The sequence below is a fragment of the Urtica dioica genome, chromosome 4, assembly GCF_054948205.1.
Source record: "Urtica dioica subsp. dioica isolate 48M chromosome 4, U.dioica_male_clone48M_v1_H2, whole genome shotgun sequence".
NCBI classification, from domain to species: domain Eukaryota; kingdom Viridiplantae; phylum Streptophyta; class Magnoliopsida; order Rosales; family Urticaceae; genus Urtica; species Urtica dioica.
The window spans coordinates 21,160,908-21,177,834 of NC_142759.1; the positions used below are offsets into that span (position 1 = coordinate 21,160,908).

The window sequence follows — 16,927 nt, forward strand, 5'->3', positions numbered from 1 at the left end:
TCAGGCGAGTTCTCCAACTGCTCCCCTCCCCCAAAGATTCCTTCCAGGGCGGGCTCGTACCCCCCAATCCTGGCTAGCGCGCCGGTCAACCTGAAAAGGTTATCTTCAAGACGCGTCATCCGCGCGTCCCTCTCATCGTGGGCGGGGTCGGAGGTCACGCTCGCCTGGGGTGCGTTTTGAGCCTGATTTTGGCGGGCGTGGACTTGAGCCCGAGTGTTCATCGCGATGCTCCACGCGGGGCGGGGGGCTGCGTTTTCGGAGACGGTCACGCGGTTGGCCATCTCGTGGGAAGAGTTTCTGATCACGTTCTTCGGTACCCAAGGTGGTTAACCTTCAAAGTCGTGGAGGAATGATTTGCCGGTGGAATCTCGTGGTTGTTGCTCGAGACCCCCTCCTTCTAGCGCCAAAATGTTAATGCCTGAAAATGGATCAACACGAAAACCGGTCCGCGGTTCGGTCTAGGGCCGGACCCTATGACTGCGCGGTGGTCGAACGGAGAAGTTGTCCCAACACCTGTACCTCTGCCGTGCCGGAAAAGGATTTCCGACGACTCGTCACCTGAGAAAAGAGAGAAACGTGAACTAAAGGACCGCGGAGGGGTTTCCTCCGGCGGGCACTCCGACGCTCAACATTAGTCTAGGTGTCGTGCTTCGAGTTCTAGAGAGAGAAGCTCTGATGAGAGAGAAGCAGAGGTTTTGTAAGTGTGAGCAAACTTACCTCCAAATGGGAAAAGTGGAGGTTTTTATAGAGATGTGATGATGGGTCGGGGTAAAATCGTCATCTACTCGGGCTCCCCCCCCCCCCCAGATATGAGCATGGCTGGAGGTCGAGCTTGGCTGGAGGTCGGGCTTGACTCGGAGGTCGACCCTGCTGGAGGTTGAGCCTGGCTGGAGGTCGGGCCTGGCCTGGAGGTCGACCCTGCCTGGAGGTCGAGCCTGGCTGGAGGTCGAGCGTGGCTGGAGGTCGGGCCTGGCCTGGAGGTCGACCCTGCCTGGAGGTCGAGCCTAGCTGGAGGTCGGGCCTGGCCTGGAGGTCGACCCTGCCTGTAGGTCGACCCTGCCTTGAGGTCGGGCTTGGCCTGGGGGTCGACCCTGCTTGGAGGTTGAGCCTGGCTGGAGGTCGAGCCTGACTGGAGGTCGGGCCTGGCCTGGAGGTCGACCATGCCTGGAGGTCGAGCCTAGCTGGAGGTCGAGCCTGACCTGGAGGTCGACCCTGCCTGGAAGTCGAACCAGACCTGGAGGTCGACCCTGCCTGGGAGTTGAGCCTGGCCTGGAGGTCGAGCCTGGCCTGGAGGTCGACCCTGCCTAGAGGTCAAGCCTGGCTGGAGGTCGAGCCTGGCCTGGAGGTCGACCCTGCCTGGAGGTCGACCCTGCCTGGAGGTCGAGCCTGGCTGGAGGTCGGGCCTGGCCTGTAGGTCGACCCTGCCTGGAGGTCGAGCCTGGCTGGAGGTCGAGCGTGGCTGGAGGTCGGGCCTGGCCTGGAGGTCGACCCTGCCTGGAGGTCGAGCCTGGCTGGAGGTCGGGCCTGGCCTGGAGGTCGACCCTGCCTGTAGGTCGACCCTGCCTTGAGGTCGGGCTTGGCCTGGGGGTCGACCCTGCTTGGAGGTTGAGCCTGGCTGGAGGTCGAGCCTGGCTGGAGGTCGGGCCTGGCCTGGAGGTCGACCATGCCTGGAGGTCGAGCCTAGCTGGAGGTCGAGCCTGACCTGGAGGTCAACCCTGCCTGGAGGTCGACCCTGCCTGGAGGTCGAGCGTGGCTGGAGGTCGGGCCTGGCCTGGAGGTCGACCCTGCCTGGAGGTCGAGCCTGGCCTAGAGGTCGACCCTGCCTGGAAGTCCAGCTGGCGACCTCTGGCCTAGAGGTCGACCCTGCCTGGAAGTCCAGCTCGCCTGCCTGGAGGTCGAGCGTGGCCGGAGGTCGGGCCTGGCCTGGAGGTCGACCCTGCCTGGAGGTCGAGCCTGGCTGGAGGTCGGGCCTGGCCTGGAGGTCGACCCTGCGTGGAGGTCGAGCCTGACTGGAGGTCGAACCTGGCCTGGAGGTCGACCCTGCCTGGAAGTCGAGCTTGACCTGGAGGTCGACCTTGCCTGAAAGTCCAGCTCGCCTGGAGGTCGACCCTGCCTGGAAGTCGAACCTGACCTGGAGGTCGACCCTGCCTGGGAGTCGAGCCTGGCCTGGAGGTCGAGCCTGGCCTAGAGGTCGACCCTGCCTGAGCTCGCCTTGCTTCTTGTTTGGGTTGGGCCTTGATATTTCTTAGTATGGCAAAAATCCACATAACAAAGATCATAGGCAAAACATTTCGAATTGATTATACAATGAGTCTGCTAAGAAATTCTATCAATTAAATTATGTAAATAAGAAGAATCATTGATTTTGATGCCAAAAAATAAAAATAAAAAAATAAAAAAATAAAAAATCGATAACGTGACTTTGACTGATGAAAATTTAAAATTTTAGCTATTTTGTAAATCAATTTGTTTCAAATTGTCATTTTGTATAGTTTTTCGTTAAAACTATAATTTCATGTATTTTATTATACAATAAACTATAGTATTGAGTGTTCTTCTTTATGCCTAAAGATCCAAGTCCTAAATCCGATTTAAAGTTTAAATCAAAGACAACTAAACACTCAAAAATGTTGTTCTTTTTTTCTTTTTTCTTTCCTATACTTGGTTCTACTTTAAAGCCATCGGGATCTAAACACAAAAACGAATCTTAAATGCCAAGCATTTCAAAACTTATATGAAATCAACATCATAGCTACGAACACAACCTTACCTAAATAGATACCAACAGCAACAAAAACATTTTATCCCACCAACTGGTTGTTGCATGGTTTTCTTTTACTAAACTCACGTACAAAACAAGCCTTCCCAAAAAAAATAAAAATAAAGAACCCATAATAAGACACTCCTAAAAACTCAAGAAGGCAAAGACCAACACAAACAAAAACATGAAGCAGCAACAAATGTTCCTTCTGGCATTGGCCTCGGTCTTCCTGGTGGGGACCGCCAGGCTGATCCTCGAGAGCCGCCGGAGGCCGACATTCTGGAGAGAGAAACCGCCGGCGGCGGTGACGGTCGTGGTGGGGCCCGAGGACCGGTTCTCGGACGGGTGCGACGTGTTCGAAGGCCGTTGGGTTTGGGACGACGTGTCAAGGCCTCTCTACACAGAGCAGACATGTCCTTATTTGGTCAAACAAGTGACTTGCCAAGCCAATGGGAGACCAGATTCCTCTTACAAGCATTGGAGATGGCAACCCAATGGCTGTGATCTTCCCAGGTATATAGACTATCTATAATATATCTTATTTGCACCTATAGTCCCTATACTTTACGAGTTTTGACAAACTGGTCCCTGTTTTTGTGTTCAAAATTCGGATAATGTTGGGGAAAAAATAGAATACGAACCTGTTGTTGGTCAAACTATTACTGTAAGTAATAGCCACGCCATTAATATGACAAGGCAAAGTGAGTTTCAGCTACAGATCCAAAAAAATCCAAACCTTGGCAAAAAGGATAAGACTAAAGCCCTATCCCATTTGAGTGCCACAGATGTAAACACTCTACAAAAGACTAAGCCATGACTCTAATTGAGTGGCACAGATGTAAATACTCTATAAAAGACTTGAGTGATATCTCATTTGAGTGGCCTAGATGTAAATAGTCTATAAATTACTTGAGCTACGTCTCATTTGAGTGACAAAGTTGTGAATATTTAAAAGGGTGTTACATGATTTTTCTATAGATCGAAACATTAAAGAATACCTATCTCTACGATTTTTATATGGATGGATCTTCCCATGATATGATAATACTATAGAATACTCGTATTATCTCTCTGAATTTTATCTCGAATTATCCATGAAGTCCAAATGAGATTATCACGAAGCAATAGGAAAAACGTAAATATCTGTTTGTCGATCGAGTCATTATGACGCACAAACACGGCGAGAGAGTGATGTGATTCGCTCGGATAGAACCACCTATACTATTACTAAATAAATAAATAGATATGCTGAGTGAGTGATTATTCAGGTTTGACGCGTTGAAGTTGCTACAGCTTTTGAGAGGGAAAAGACTGATGTTTGTGGGAGATTCAGTGCAGAGAAGTCAGTTTGAGTCATTGGTGTGTTTGGTCGAGTCTGTTATTCCTCAAGGATTGAAATCCCTTGAAAGAATACCACCCAGGAAAGTCTTCAAAATCAAGGTAACTTGGCACTCACGCATTGTAAATAATAGTAATAAATACTTGTCTGTGACAGAGAACCTTTTTTTATTATTAAGGAATTTGATGCTACAATTGAGTATTATTGGGCTCCGTTTATAGTGGAGTCAATCTCAGACCACGCAACGAACCACACAGTGATGAAAAGGCTTGTGAAACTCGACTCCATTGCCAAGCATGGGAAGAGCTGGGAAGGTGTTGACATCTTGATCTTCGAGAGCTACGTCTGGTGGAGATACAAGCCCACCATTAACGCTACGTTGGTTTTCTAATTTTTTTTTTTCATTTACTAGAAAAAAAAAAAAAAAAAAAAACTCGTTTATTTATTATTTTTTTTTTTTGGAAGATATGGGAATCCAGATATTGTAGAAGAGTACGATGTATTGAGAGCATACAGGTTGGCTTTAGAGAGTTGGGGAAAGTGGATAGAATCAAGCATTGATCCCCAATCTCAAAAGGTCTTCTTCATGACCATGTCTCCAACACATTTATGGTGAGTTTACACTCCTTAAGCTTCTATTTGAATTTATGTGCATCGTTTGGTCAACGAGGCTCTAAACCCGACTGGACCGCTTTGAATGTATTGAAAAATTGAGACCGAACCGAGCCAAATATGAGATAAATCAAACTGGACCAGACCGTTTTGACCAGTCTGGTCAAGCTTTGGAGAATAAATGGCTAGAAAATTTGAGTTAACTTAAGCTAGCATATAACATGTACATCAGAAACTTAATATTTCAGCTGAAACTATCAAAAGTTAAATGCCCCTGAAGTTAAAATACATAATGAAAAAAATATATAACATTTTGAAACCGGTCTGGCCAGTCTAAACTCTAGACCACTGTTTCAGTATTCGAAATTGGACCGGACCATTTGAGAATAGTTTGAAATATCAGACCCCGCAGAGTTCAGGACAAACCCTTTTAAACCGAACCGGATATTTAAAAACCAGTGGTCCGGTCCCTATACCATTTGTTTATGTTTTTGCACAGAAAGGATTTGATATTTATTTTTTTTCATTAATGGTGGTGTGTAGGAGCTGGGAATGGAATCCCGGGAGCAACGGAAACTGTTTCAACGAGACACGCCCGATCGAAACTCGATCGCCGTACCGCGGCACCGGTTCGAGCCCCGAAATGATGGACATCGTTGGCGAAATTCTCGACCGATTAAAACCCAAAGTCACGCTTCTGAACATAACCCAACTGTCGGAGTATCGAAAAGACGCTCACACGACGATTTACGGCGAACGCAAGGGCAAACTCTTGACAAAGGATCAGCGATCCGATCCCAAGAATTTTTCCGATTGCATCCACTGGTGTCTGCCCGGAGTTCCCGATACGTGGAACGAGATCTTGTATGCTCATTTACTAAAGACCCATCAAAATATTTTACCAACTTAAAAGCATTTTTTTTTTCCTTTATTTGAATCATAGATTTTTTTTACAGAGTATAGCAAAAGATGATACTTTGTACAGAGAAACAATTTTCACTTACTTACAATAGCTCCCACTCCGAGTCACAAGCTTGACGAGTTTGAGAGTTGAGTGGGTTTGGGTTTGGGCCGGAATCTATATCAGCGTCTCCGTACCATATCGCCAGCTGTTCATACTCCTTTGCAAGCCTCTTCTTCGAAGTGAAAAGGTCTTGAATCTTTTTCTAATTAAGAAGAAAGAGAGATTAAAAGCTAATTACTTTCGTCACATCGGTCTCTATATATAGGACTGTGTGTTCATGAAATACCTTGTACGAGGCGAGCTTTCGAGCTCTACGAGAAACGGCATAGAGGAGCGTGTCATCTACGAAAACACAGCTCTCGCCAAGCTTGGCATCGTCGTTCAAGCTTATCGTTTCCATTCCCATGTCCGCAGCGATATCCAGACTCGACTCGTCTGAGCATTATTTCTAAGATTAGTAACTCAACAATCACGTTGAAATATAGTCTCATAGCATAGAAAATAAGGATAGCTCTGAGCATGTAACTAGTGCACTCGACTTTGAGGGATAGAACACCTTTGGAAAGCAAACATAGCCAAATTTTCTGATCAAAATATTACTAATAGCCACGTCATCAATGCGTTTTGGACCTTCACAACTATAGGTACCCGATTTTAGACCCCGTAAACACTAAAAGGGAACAATATTCAAGCTTAAACTTGATCTGATTGGCAAAATCATAAATACGCTAAAAAAGGATATCCCCGTTATTTCCCTATAACTAGCAACCCCTCTCACATGAAAAAAAAATGACCTTTTCTTCACTTCTCTCAGACCAACCATATGTATACTACCTCTTTTCGAACTTTACTCCAACTCTAATGGAGTTTCAAATAGATAACGAGTACTGAAAACCTAAATCTATGTTTGTCAAGTCACTTTTATGCACAAAAATTTTCTAAACCTGAATGTTTCGGAGATATTCTTTGTGGGTCAAATAACTAGATAAGTAAAGGGGAATCAAAGAACAAACCCTTTGGTTTCAGCGGAGCCGGTGTCAGTGTTGAAGAAGAAGGTTGTTTAAGAGTATCAGAAATACGTTCGGTCAGAACAACAGCGTTGAAACTATCAGACAAACTCCGTTTATGAGAGCCAGTAGAAGAAGAATTCACTTCCGAAACGCTACTTGGCGGTGCAACACCGAGATCATATAAAGCGCAACTCGTCTCGTGATTTTGAGCTGAACTCGAAACAGCGCTCTCGTTTCCATGCTTAGCAGCAACGACCGGTTCTCTAAACAGTCCGTCTTCACACTCCTTCACCCCATTCTCATCGTTCTCTCTCATCTCCGAGCTATTAAACCCATGGCTTTCAGAGGATTTTGCTAGCCCGTGCTCGTCCACATTCGCACCGCGATCAATTTGATCTTCGGTTGCGACGGAATCCAAGTCATCGTGAGATCCGAGTATCGCTTCGTCGGTTTTGAGTTTTTCTTCCGGGTCCATTAAGGGTGGGAAAAAATCTTGAGCCACGCCGGAACAAAATTTCTTGAAACTCCCACCAACTGTGTTCACATGGCTTTCTACATATTTAAAAGTACCCTGTTTCAGAATCACATTCGGTCAATTAATCGAAACAGACTAATTTGAAACTTATCACTCAAACCCACAAAGCCTGACTAATTTTTATTTATTTGTTTTTCATTTCTGAACTAATACGAGGTATCAACAAGAAAGAATTTGTAGCATCCTAATCAAATTGAATCTAGATGTATATTGAAAAGGAATAACAAATTCAAAACCATACCTGAATATTTATATCATTGACATCTGGAATAATTCTTTCGAACTTATGGTAAATGTTTCCACTCCAATTCATAGCTTTGTTTTCTGAATCCTTCATTCGTAATTAAATAATAATATCAGTTTATGCTTCTCCTATTGTTTCTACAATGAAATAAAAATAAATAATAATAATAACTCCTTAATACACGAAAAGTGGGTTTCATCGGAAAGAATAATTCTCTAAAACTGATTCCCCTTTAAGAACTTGCGTGAAGAAAGAAGGAGAAACGAAGATGGTCGAGCGTCGTTTATGGATTACCAGAATAAGGAAATCTCCGGCGACGGGGAATTAAAAGCGATGACCGGTGATCGCAGGTTCAGACGATTAACAAAGCGGGTGACTTGTTTAACGATTGAGACTCTTCGTCGTCTTTTTAGCCTTAATTTTATGGCTTGGCATCAGGGTTTTGGTATTCAGATAAGCAACAGGGTTTAATAGTTTTAAATGTTTATTATAATTTCAAAGTTAGAAATAGAATGAATAATTAATATTTTTTATTTTAATAAAGAATAATGAATTGTTTCAAATTATTTTTATTATTTTTACATTAAAAAATATTAATCAAATAAAAAGAACCGAAAAAAATAAACTTATTACTTTTTAAATTTTGTGTTTTTTTCTCTGTTCTTTCTAATTTTTTTATTATTTTTTTTTATATTTTTTTGGTATATTCGAATTTAGAAAGAAAAAAAAAAGATAGAGAAAAAAAATAATATAAAAAAAATTTGAAAAAAATCATAAACTTAGAAAATGCTAATAAAAAATTTCCAAAACTTTGAAAATGTCCCGAAAACTTCAAACATGTTGAAAAACATTGCAGATTGAAAATAGCGGTAATTGTGTCATTAGTCCAATAGTTCACCACTTTTTAAAAAAATAGTTCAATTTTTATTTTATTAAAAAAATATTCCACCAAGTCGAAGTTAATTAAATTAAATATTCAGTTAATTAAATTAATTAAACAATTAATTTAATTAAATTCGACTTAATATACTATGTTTTTAATAAAATGGAACTTGAGCTAAATTATTAAAAAAAAAAAGTAAAAAATTGACTAGTTACAACAAATAAATAATTGTTGAAAATATCTTGAGAAACTTTGAAAATGTTGGAAGAACTTTTAAATGTTCTCAATACTTCAAAAATGCTCTAAAAACTTTGAAAATCACTAAAAAAATAAAAATAAAAATAAAAAATCTAAAGAGTACATGGTATGGTTATCAAACTTTGACATCTAACTAGTAGCGTTTTTCAAGTTTCTCTTACATTGTTAGTGTTTAAAATATTGTTGATATGATATATTGTCGAGATCCAACTTTTTGAAGTATTTTGTTACCATAATGTCAATATATCGTATAAGTTTATAGCTTTTAGCAGGAAAAATCATTAAAAAAAATAAATAAATAGCCATTTCAAGTTAATTCATTTTTAAAATGACTAAAGTTGTAATTTTTTCAAAAAAATAAATAAAATTACGTTGTCAAATTCTAATTCTACGGTTATTATTAGACTTGACATATTGTGATGCTATCAACCTCACCAAAATTATTAGGGCTGTGCATGGTCCGGTCCAAACCCGACCAAAAAACCAGACCGAACGGTTCAAAACGGTCCAAAAAAATCCAAACCGGACCGGACCGTTTTAAACTGTTTGGACTGTTTTAAACCGTTTAGACCGGACCGTTTTACTTAATTAGCAAAAAAAAAAAAATCATTAATTTTTCACCAAAACAAAAAATATATAATCATGTACGGGAGGGGAATACATGCACAAATGCCTAATTTGGATAGTTGGACTTTAATTTATTTTTTTTAATTTATTTTTTTAAAATAAATCGATCCGGTCCGGTTTAACCGTTAAAAAAAACGGACTGGACCGTTTGTAATGAGTAGACCGGACCGGACCGGATGAAAAAAAAAAGAACCGTTTTAAACCGGACCGGCGGTCTAAAAATCAACGGTCCAGTCCGGTTTACGGTTTTTTTGTGCCGGCCTAAAACTTATGAAGTTTATCTTGATGTCTCGATAGCTTATTTATGACGTGGCTTTCATTAATCCTCGTGTTATATTTTGATTTGTTAATTAATTGTAAGGATTTAAAAGCCAGCGATTTTCTTCGACAATCGCCGCCAAAGCTGCTTTCGGACTTCCAACGGCCGGAGAAAGCGTGGATGTCATTTTTCCTCTTTTTGTTGTTCGAAATTCACTGAAAACGACGTGTCGTTTCAACACTAAATGATCAGTCGTTTTCGGTGTGTATAAAGACTAAATTCAGCATATTTTCCTCGACATTTACAGACATTTGAAAAAAAAAACGGCCAAAAAAGAGAAAATCGGACGAATACATCCAAGCTATGACGACGTCAATTTTTCGGCAAGTTTCGACGAATTTCATTGCTAATAGGCGAGAATCGGAAACTGTCAAGGTGATTTATACAAAAAATCGACGGCGGGTTGAGAAAATCGGCGACTTTGTGCTCGTTTTTTTTTAAACCTAGATTATGTATTACATAATTTGGTCTACGAATTGATTTTTTTTAACATAATGTCCTCCATTAAAGTTGTTTGAAACGTTGTGATCTACGATTTTTTTTTCCTTCAGATTTTTCTGACACTTCCGGCGAACCACCAAGACTTCCGCCGAGCCACCACATTTTCCAGCGAACATGAAAAACTGAATTAAAGAACCATTGAAGTAAATGGTCTAAGAATGGAAGATAAGGGTTATACCGTAGTGTTAGAGAGCATCTTGGCTTGAGAGAGACGGTAGGTATGAAATAAGAGAAAATGTTTCGGAATCGGGGTTATATATACAGTCATAATACTTGCCATAAATGCCCTGGAAAAAACTCTCGGATCGTGTCTTCAAAATATTTTTTTATACCTCATTTTTTTTCAATTTGTTTTTCTTAACTTTTAAATTTGAATATATGAATTTAATTAAGATTTTTCACTATTATTATTAAGGAAACAGTGACATTTTATATTGATATTTGCTTGAGAAATTAGAGACACGGTTATAGTGTTCAAGGCTTTAGACCCTAGAAACGTCGATGTCACATGTTACGGCATACGTAAAAATAAAATCGTAAATCGAAGTAGACTGCAAATTTTAGATCCATATTTTAAACGGTTTAAAATTTTTCTTAGTCCGGCTTGTATTTATAAACGATCCGGCCGGTTAAACAAACAAACCTATTTGTATCAACCGTTCTAAAATCGTCTAACATACTAAAATCGAACCAGACCTGTTAAGAAAAATATAATAAAAATAAAAGACGATCATATTTAAATAAGTCTGATGGTCTAAACCAGACCTGACCAATTTAACGAGTGTGATATTTTCCAATTTTCCATTTTATTTGGTATAGCATAATATAAAAATATTTATAACTATTTAAACCGGACCAGTCCAATTTGATCCAGACACCCCCTATCACAGGTTTATTTTGTGAATTTTTAAAGAAAAAATTCAAAGGTTTGGGTAAATACGCAGAAGAGAAGGGGAATTCGGAAGTTTGTTGAAATAATTTGATTTGGCTTTTAAAAAATACGGTCGAATAAATACTTTTTCATCCACCATTTTTTACCAAAAATTCTAAGCCTTCAAATTTCGGCTAACATTAATTAATTAGAGCTTTGAAAAGATGTCAAGTAGTCTTTCTCTCTCCGACTACGTTAACTTAACCCAATTCGCAATAATTTAGGATACATAATTTATACATACAATATGACGATTGTTTTTTATTATTATTATTATAAATATATGACGATTGTTTGTTGCAAACATACATTTGTACAAAAAAAATCAAAGGCTTTGCCACATCATTTTGACAATTAGGAAGATTAAATCCCAAGCAACCAAAGCGTAGGTGAAAGTGAGGCGCGCTGAGACCAGCCAATTTCTGCTCCTCTTCTTTTCCTTTGCCGTTTTCTAAGAAGTCGTATAAAAAAAGAAAAAAACAAAAAACAAAAAAACAAAAAAACCAAACTACCAATACAGACCTCAACCATATATATTATATACTCGGTGTATAAACTAGGCGACTTTTGGCAACCATACAAATAAGGCATGTACTTTTAAAAAAAATAATAATAATCTCTATTGTAAGCAACGAAACAAAACGACAAAATTTCCAAGTTGAAAAGGTTCAACATGCAAATTGGCATGAAAAGCAGAGGACCAAGTTCAACGCCAACCAGCCAACCAACCACGTAAGCAATGTTCTTATGCTTATCCAGCAAAGCAATTAACATTCACCACTTGTAGATCCTTGTGACACCTTTTTATGCAATTCTATTAAAGAAAATTAATTTTTTTTATTGAACTATAATAATGGAAAATTAGAGGAGACAATAGTAGACGGGAATGTCATTTTTTATATCACTTTACCACACAAAGCATTTCCAGGCAATTTGCAAAAAAAAAAAAAAAAAAAAAAAAAAAAAAAAAGAAGCCAACCTACCAATAATACAGACCAAAAAAATAAATAAATAAAGACTCCGATCATGACTTTTAAGATTACGCTTAAGCATTTACACCGCCACCAACAACGAACCTCTTTTCTTGAGTTACGAATAAAAATAAATAAATAAATATATAAGTGCAAGTCATGTACTTGAAAGTTAAAACCAAGACATAATGTACTTCAAATCAGCAATCTGTAACTCTACTATCTATCCTACCAACAAGAAGTACATAGTTTTTCGATTAAAAAAAAAGGTACATAGTTAATCAAATTATTTAATAAGCTATTTGTGATAGGGTTATACATTCTGCTATAGATTACAATGCAACCACAAAACCCAACCATGAGCTTACATCAACACTATGAAAAAAACGGTTTATTTTCCGTCCCATCAAAACAGGTCAAAATTCCAAAGCAGCAAAATTTATTGAATGCAGAGATATGATGAACTTAAAAAAGCTGGGTTCATCGGGATAAAGCAAAATGCACTGCTTTTTTGGCAGTTTCACCCAAAACAAACAAATCGGATGCGATAACTGGCTCACTTACAGAGTATGTAACAAGTCTAGCTTCTTGGTTTCACACACATAACAGAGGACTGAATTAACTGAACCAAAATAGTTTCAGCACAAACCAACCAGCTTTTAAGCTATTTTTGTGGCACAAATGAGGGCAGTAAGAATCAGACCATCTTATAGATTCAGAAACTGACAAGTCCAAGTGAATAAAGCAGAGCAAGCTTGTGGATTAATCTCCAGAATTCAACCAAAATTGGAACCAGTATCCAATTCAAACAGCACTTCAAACCAAAAGATTTCAATCTTCAGCCACATATTGTACAGCCATGAGTTGCATTTCAGAGGGATAGTTGGGCTAAAAAGACAATCAAGATAACATTTTCCACTATCAAGAGTTTTCAGGTGTCATGCTACCATAAAAGACACCCGGGAGAAAAACCAGATTTCAATCTTCAGCCACATATTGTACAGCCATGAGTTGCATTTCAGAGGGATAGTTGGGCTAAAAAAAGACAATCAAGATAACATTTTCCACTATCAAGAGTTTTCAGGTGTCATGCTACCATAAAAGACACCCGGGAGAAAAACCAGATTCTTCGCTTGCAAAGTACTCTTTACCAATCAAGTCACCAGTACATGGAATTCGCAACAAAACATTTTTAAAGCAACGAATATTCTAACAAAACCAGCAACAAATATGTACTAAACTTATAATCCACAAGCTTGCTGTGAGTTCATTTGATTGAACATAATAGATAACTAGCCCACAAACATAATTTATTTGACAAGCAATAAGCCAATCCCTTGTAGAATATAGAAGCAACAAAATATGCAAATTCTAAACCAAGCATAACATACTCAAAATCAAAATTAGCAACTAAACTACGTCATCGATAAAAAACCAGGTGGGATAAAGGTTTCAGACAGAAGTACATAACAGCTCCGGTTTTCTACCAGCACTCAAAAACAAAACACAGCCTAAAAAAAAGTGCATCAGACCAAGTGAAGAAGCAGCTTTAAAGCCACAGCTACTAATACAATCATCAAACGAGAGAGCATATAGCCTGCAATCACCAGAACCATAAAAAGCATCTTCGCCCAACAAGCAGTAACAAACCTGAATCAAACACCCATCAGCAACTCAATCCATATAGCATCTCAAAGCACATAAACAAATGAGCTCAACCCTCTACCAAAAACAGCATCAAGTTTACAAAGTAAAAGTAAGAATCCATGCACCGTAACAAAGGTATACAAACAACACTGAAATACATCAAGCCGAGAGCTAAAGCAGGACAAGAAATACAAGAAGCTAAGAACTAACCATGTTCAGAAGAGTACAAGATAAAAGAATTAAACATGCCTACACATGCCCAAAACTGAAATAAAACATCACAAAAAAGAAACAAGCCTGGAAAGAGAAGGAAAAACATTACCTCAGTAATAGGGTGGCTGGTACATTCCACCGGGCCTCGGCACCGGAGTCAGCCCCGGTTGCTGACCTGGATAACCTTGTGGCCCCGACGGCATCCCGTAGTGTCCAGTCTCGGGATACCCACCGGAGCCCGGCATTCCCCCACCAGAATGCGGCGGCAGCCTGTACAAAGACGGCGCCGGACCACCATTGCCAGCGGGCCCGCCTCCGCCGAACCCGCCACTGTAAGGCCCGCCCATCTCTGGCGGATAGTGATGCCCCACCGCTCCCCCGGGCCCGCCTGGAAACCCCCCAAACGGCGGGCCCATTCTGCCGGGCCCGTACTGGCCGTGCCCGGGCATCGAGCCGTGCGGAACCTGGCCTTGACCGTGGCCTCCGTCCCCTCTCCCGGCCGGAGCCTGAGCTCCGTCCGCGCTGCCATGCTTCCCTTTCTTCCCTTCGGTGGCGAGCTTGCAGTTCAATTGCCGGCCGTCGATGTTCTTCACCGGATCAACCAGCGCCGCCCTCGCTCCCTCCTGGGTTTTGTACACAAACAAAGCGTATCCTCTGCACTTCCCCGTCTGCTTATCAAACCCTAGCGGACCTTCCTCGATCTCTCCGTACAGAGCGAAATGAGACAAGAGTTTCTCAGCCACCATCTCGTACGGCACGTTCGCTACGTAAATCTTCCTCGTCGTCATGTCGGATCCAGGTCCTGATCCCGATCCCGATCCCGAGGCGGGGTTCGACGACGCGGCGGAGTAAGATCCGTTGACTGCGCCGGAGGATGAAGAGTTTCCGGCGGCGGCGAGCTGAGTCACGGTCATTCTTCCGTCTATCTTCTTGCTCGGATCTTTGAGCGCCATGACCGCCCCGTCGACGTGGAGGAATGTGACGAAACCATAGCCCTTGCTCTTTCCGGTGGCCTTGTCGTTGATCACGACGGCCTCGTCGATCTCGCCGAAGGCCGAGAACACCGATCGGAGGCTGTCGGCGGTGGTATCCCACCCAAGACCGCGGACGAAGAGCTTCCGCCGCGAGGCGTCGGAGTCCGCCACCGATCGGACGGCTTCGAGCACGTCCACGTGGCGCGATGCGGCGTCGGCGAGGATGGCGATGAGCTGGTCCGGAGTGAATCGCTCGACGATCTTGCGCGCGTCTTCGGGGGTGAGCTTCGCGGCGAGGTCGGAACCGCCGTCGCCAGCGATGCCGTTTTCTTCGATCTTCCGCTTCTTGGATTGGTCCATCGTACACGAACCCTAACCCTAACCCTAGAGAGAGAGAGAGAGAGAGAGAGAGAGAAAAGGCAAAGAAAACCCTAACCCTAAGAAAGTGAAGAGATCGAAAGAGGTGGTGAAGGCAGGGAAAAGGAACTTTGTAGTAAATGACCTAATGAATTTTGTTTGCGTCCCTAATTGCAGGGCTAGCAAATAAATACCTATTTTGATGAAACAAATCAATACCGATGATGCAAAAGTATAAAATAAAATAAAAAAATCAGACCCCTTTAAACAATCATTTTCTTTAAAAAAAAAAACAATCATTTTTCTTTTTTCAAAAAAAAAAAAAAAACAATCATTTTTCTTTTTTGGTAGCTAGCATCCTCCAAAATAGATGTCATGGGTTCCGTCACCTCTTTTTTTTTTTTTTTTTAGTAGGGGCACTATCGACCAAGATTACATGATATATTAGCAGTGCAAAGTGCAGGTGGCACTATCGGCCAAGATTACATAGTAGGTAGCACTATTGGCCAAGATTACATACTTATTAGAATAAATCCTAGGGAGCATGCATTTCTGCATCCCATGGGGGCTTGAACTCATGACCTCTCCGTCGAGGTGAGTGTGGGATTACCGGTAGACCAAGCTAGCTACCACGGTTCTGTCACCTCTTATAATAAAGTTGTCCTTGGAAAAAAAAAGAGCCTCTCCATAAATTATAACAAACTTTCTAATCACAAACTCTTTTTTTTATATCTTTTATTATTATTTATCGGATATTAGCCTTTCATCTTCTCTAATGGAGACCAGTCACCAATCATTATCTTCAACTCCAAGATTATTGTTTCCATTGTTGAATTCAAAGAGTTGAAAAAATCAACTAGTTTACCTCATCTTTTACTTTATGTTGATACGATTTCTCGAATAACATTCGGACACATGTCGGGATGCGAGCTTACGACATGCCTCGCTCTTAAGTCATCATGGTCATTCTTCTATAGGTCTCGAGAGAGCAGCGAAAGGCTCGGAGCAAACCCGAAAATCATCATCCTTTTGAGGGTCCTTTGGGTTTGTGATATCTCCTCGTCTGACTCGTTGGAATGCATTCTCCTTGTCTTCATGGACTATCTTCTCCTTGTCTTCGTCTGGCTATCTTCTCATTATCCTCGCCAGACTCGTCGGGTTGCCTTCTCCTTGTCTTTTCTTGGTCATTGTCGAACTCATCAGAGTGTCTTCTCCTTGTTTTTCCTTGTCTTCGCCGGAGTCGCCAGAATGCCTTCTCCTCGATGTCCATTTGCCTAAACAAGTTAGCGCGGAGGGTTTTCCCCGTCGCGCGCTCCAACGCTAAACATTAGCTACATTTTGAATGAGTGAGTATATGTTTTTAGTATTTTGAGTATTTTGACAGAAAAAGGAGTGAAGAATCAATTTGGTAGTATTTGGCCTCTCTAAATTGAGTCTCCCCTTCACTCTAGAGTGAGTGGTGTATTTATAGAATTTTTTGAACCCTGGTGGTGGGGCCCATGATTTATGAAGAAGGCTAAGGGCATGTATGAGTGGGGTTGAAAATCCCTTAGTGGGATCTGTGGGTGGGGTTGAGAATCCATTGGTAGAGTCATTGAGTGGGGTTGCGAAGTTCTTGGTGGGGTGCGTGAGCCACTAAAGGGACTGAGAGTCCCTTGATGGGATCTATGAGCCACTAAAGAAGCTAAGAAACCTTTGGTGTGGCTAAAGGTATCAAAAGGGTCGGACCGATCCGGCCCGACCCTTCTTCTTCAAGCCCAAATGAGGCCTGAGATCGGGTT

At 41.5% G+C, this 16,927-nt stretch overlaps 3 protein-coding genes across 7 annotated transcripts; 1 reads left to right on the forward strand and 2 right to left on the reverse strand.

Moving 5' to 3' along the window:
* The first annotated feature begins 2,775 nt into the window (after window positions 1-2,775).
* TBL31 (trichome birefringence-like protein (DUF828)) lies at window positions 2,776-5,847 on the forward strand. Its single transcript, XM_089613262.1, has 5 exons — window positions 2,776-3,274; window positions 4,030-4,201; window positions 4,279-4,478; window positions 4,566-4,712; window positions 5,256-5,847. The coding sequence occupies exons 1-5, from the start codon at window positions 2,946-2,948 to the stop codon at window positions 5,620-5,622; spliced, it is 1,215 nt and encodes a 404-aa protein (XP_089469388.1). The 5' UTR covers window positions 2,776-2,945; the 3' UTR covers window positions 5,623-5,847.
* On the reverse strand, window positions 5,717-7,921 carry LOC149401166 (uncharacterized). Of its 5 annotated transcripts, none has more exons than XM_089613264.1 (5): window positions 7,760-7,921; window positions 7,463-7,545; window positions 6,690-7,257; window positions 5,963-6,111; window positions 5,717-5,878 (listed from the first exon to the last, which is right to left on the reverse strand). In XM_089613264.1, the coding sequence occupies exons 2-5, from the start codon at window positions 7,532-7,534 to the stop codon at window positions 5,717-5,719; spliced, it is 951 nt and encodes a 316-aa protein (XP_089469390.1). In that variant the 5' UTR covers window positions 7,535-7,545; window positions 7,760-7,921. The 5 variants fall into 5 exon arrangements, with proteins under 5 accessions (XP_089469390.1, XP_089469392.1, XP_089469389.1 ...); XM_089613266.1 differs by having other exon boundaries at window positions 6,690-7,238; window positions 7,463-7,552; XM_089613263.1 differs by having other exon boundaries at window positions 7,463-7,552.
* Window positions 7,922-13,244: 5,323 nt separating this feature from the next.
* Window positions 13,245-15,271, reverse strand: LOC149401167 (RNA-binding (RRM/RBD/RNP motifs) family protein). The gene is made up of 2 exons (XM_089611605.1): window positions 13,925-15,271; window positions 13,245-13,605 (listed from the first exon to the last, which is right to left on the reverse strand). The coding sequence occupies exon 1, from the start codon at window positions 15,147-15,149 to the stop codon at window positions 13,926-13,928; it is 1,224 nt and encodes a 407-aa protein (XP_089467731.1). The 5' UTR covers window positions 15,150-15,271; the 3' UTR covers window positions 13,245-13,605; window position 13,925.
* Window positions 15,272-16,927: the final 1,656 nt, after the last annotated feature.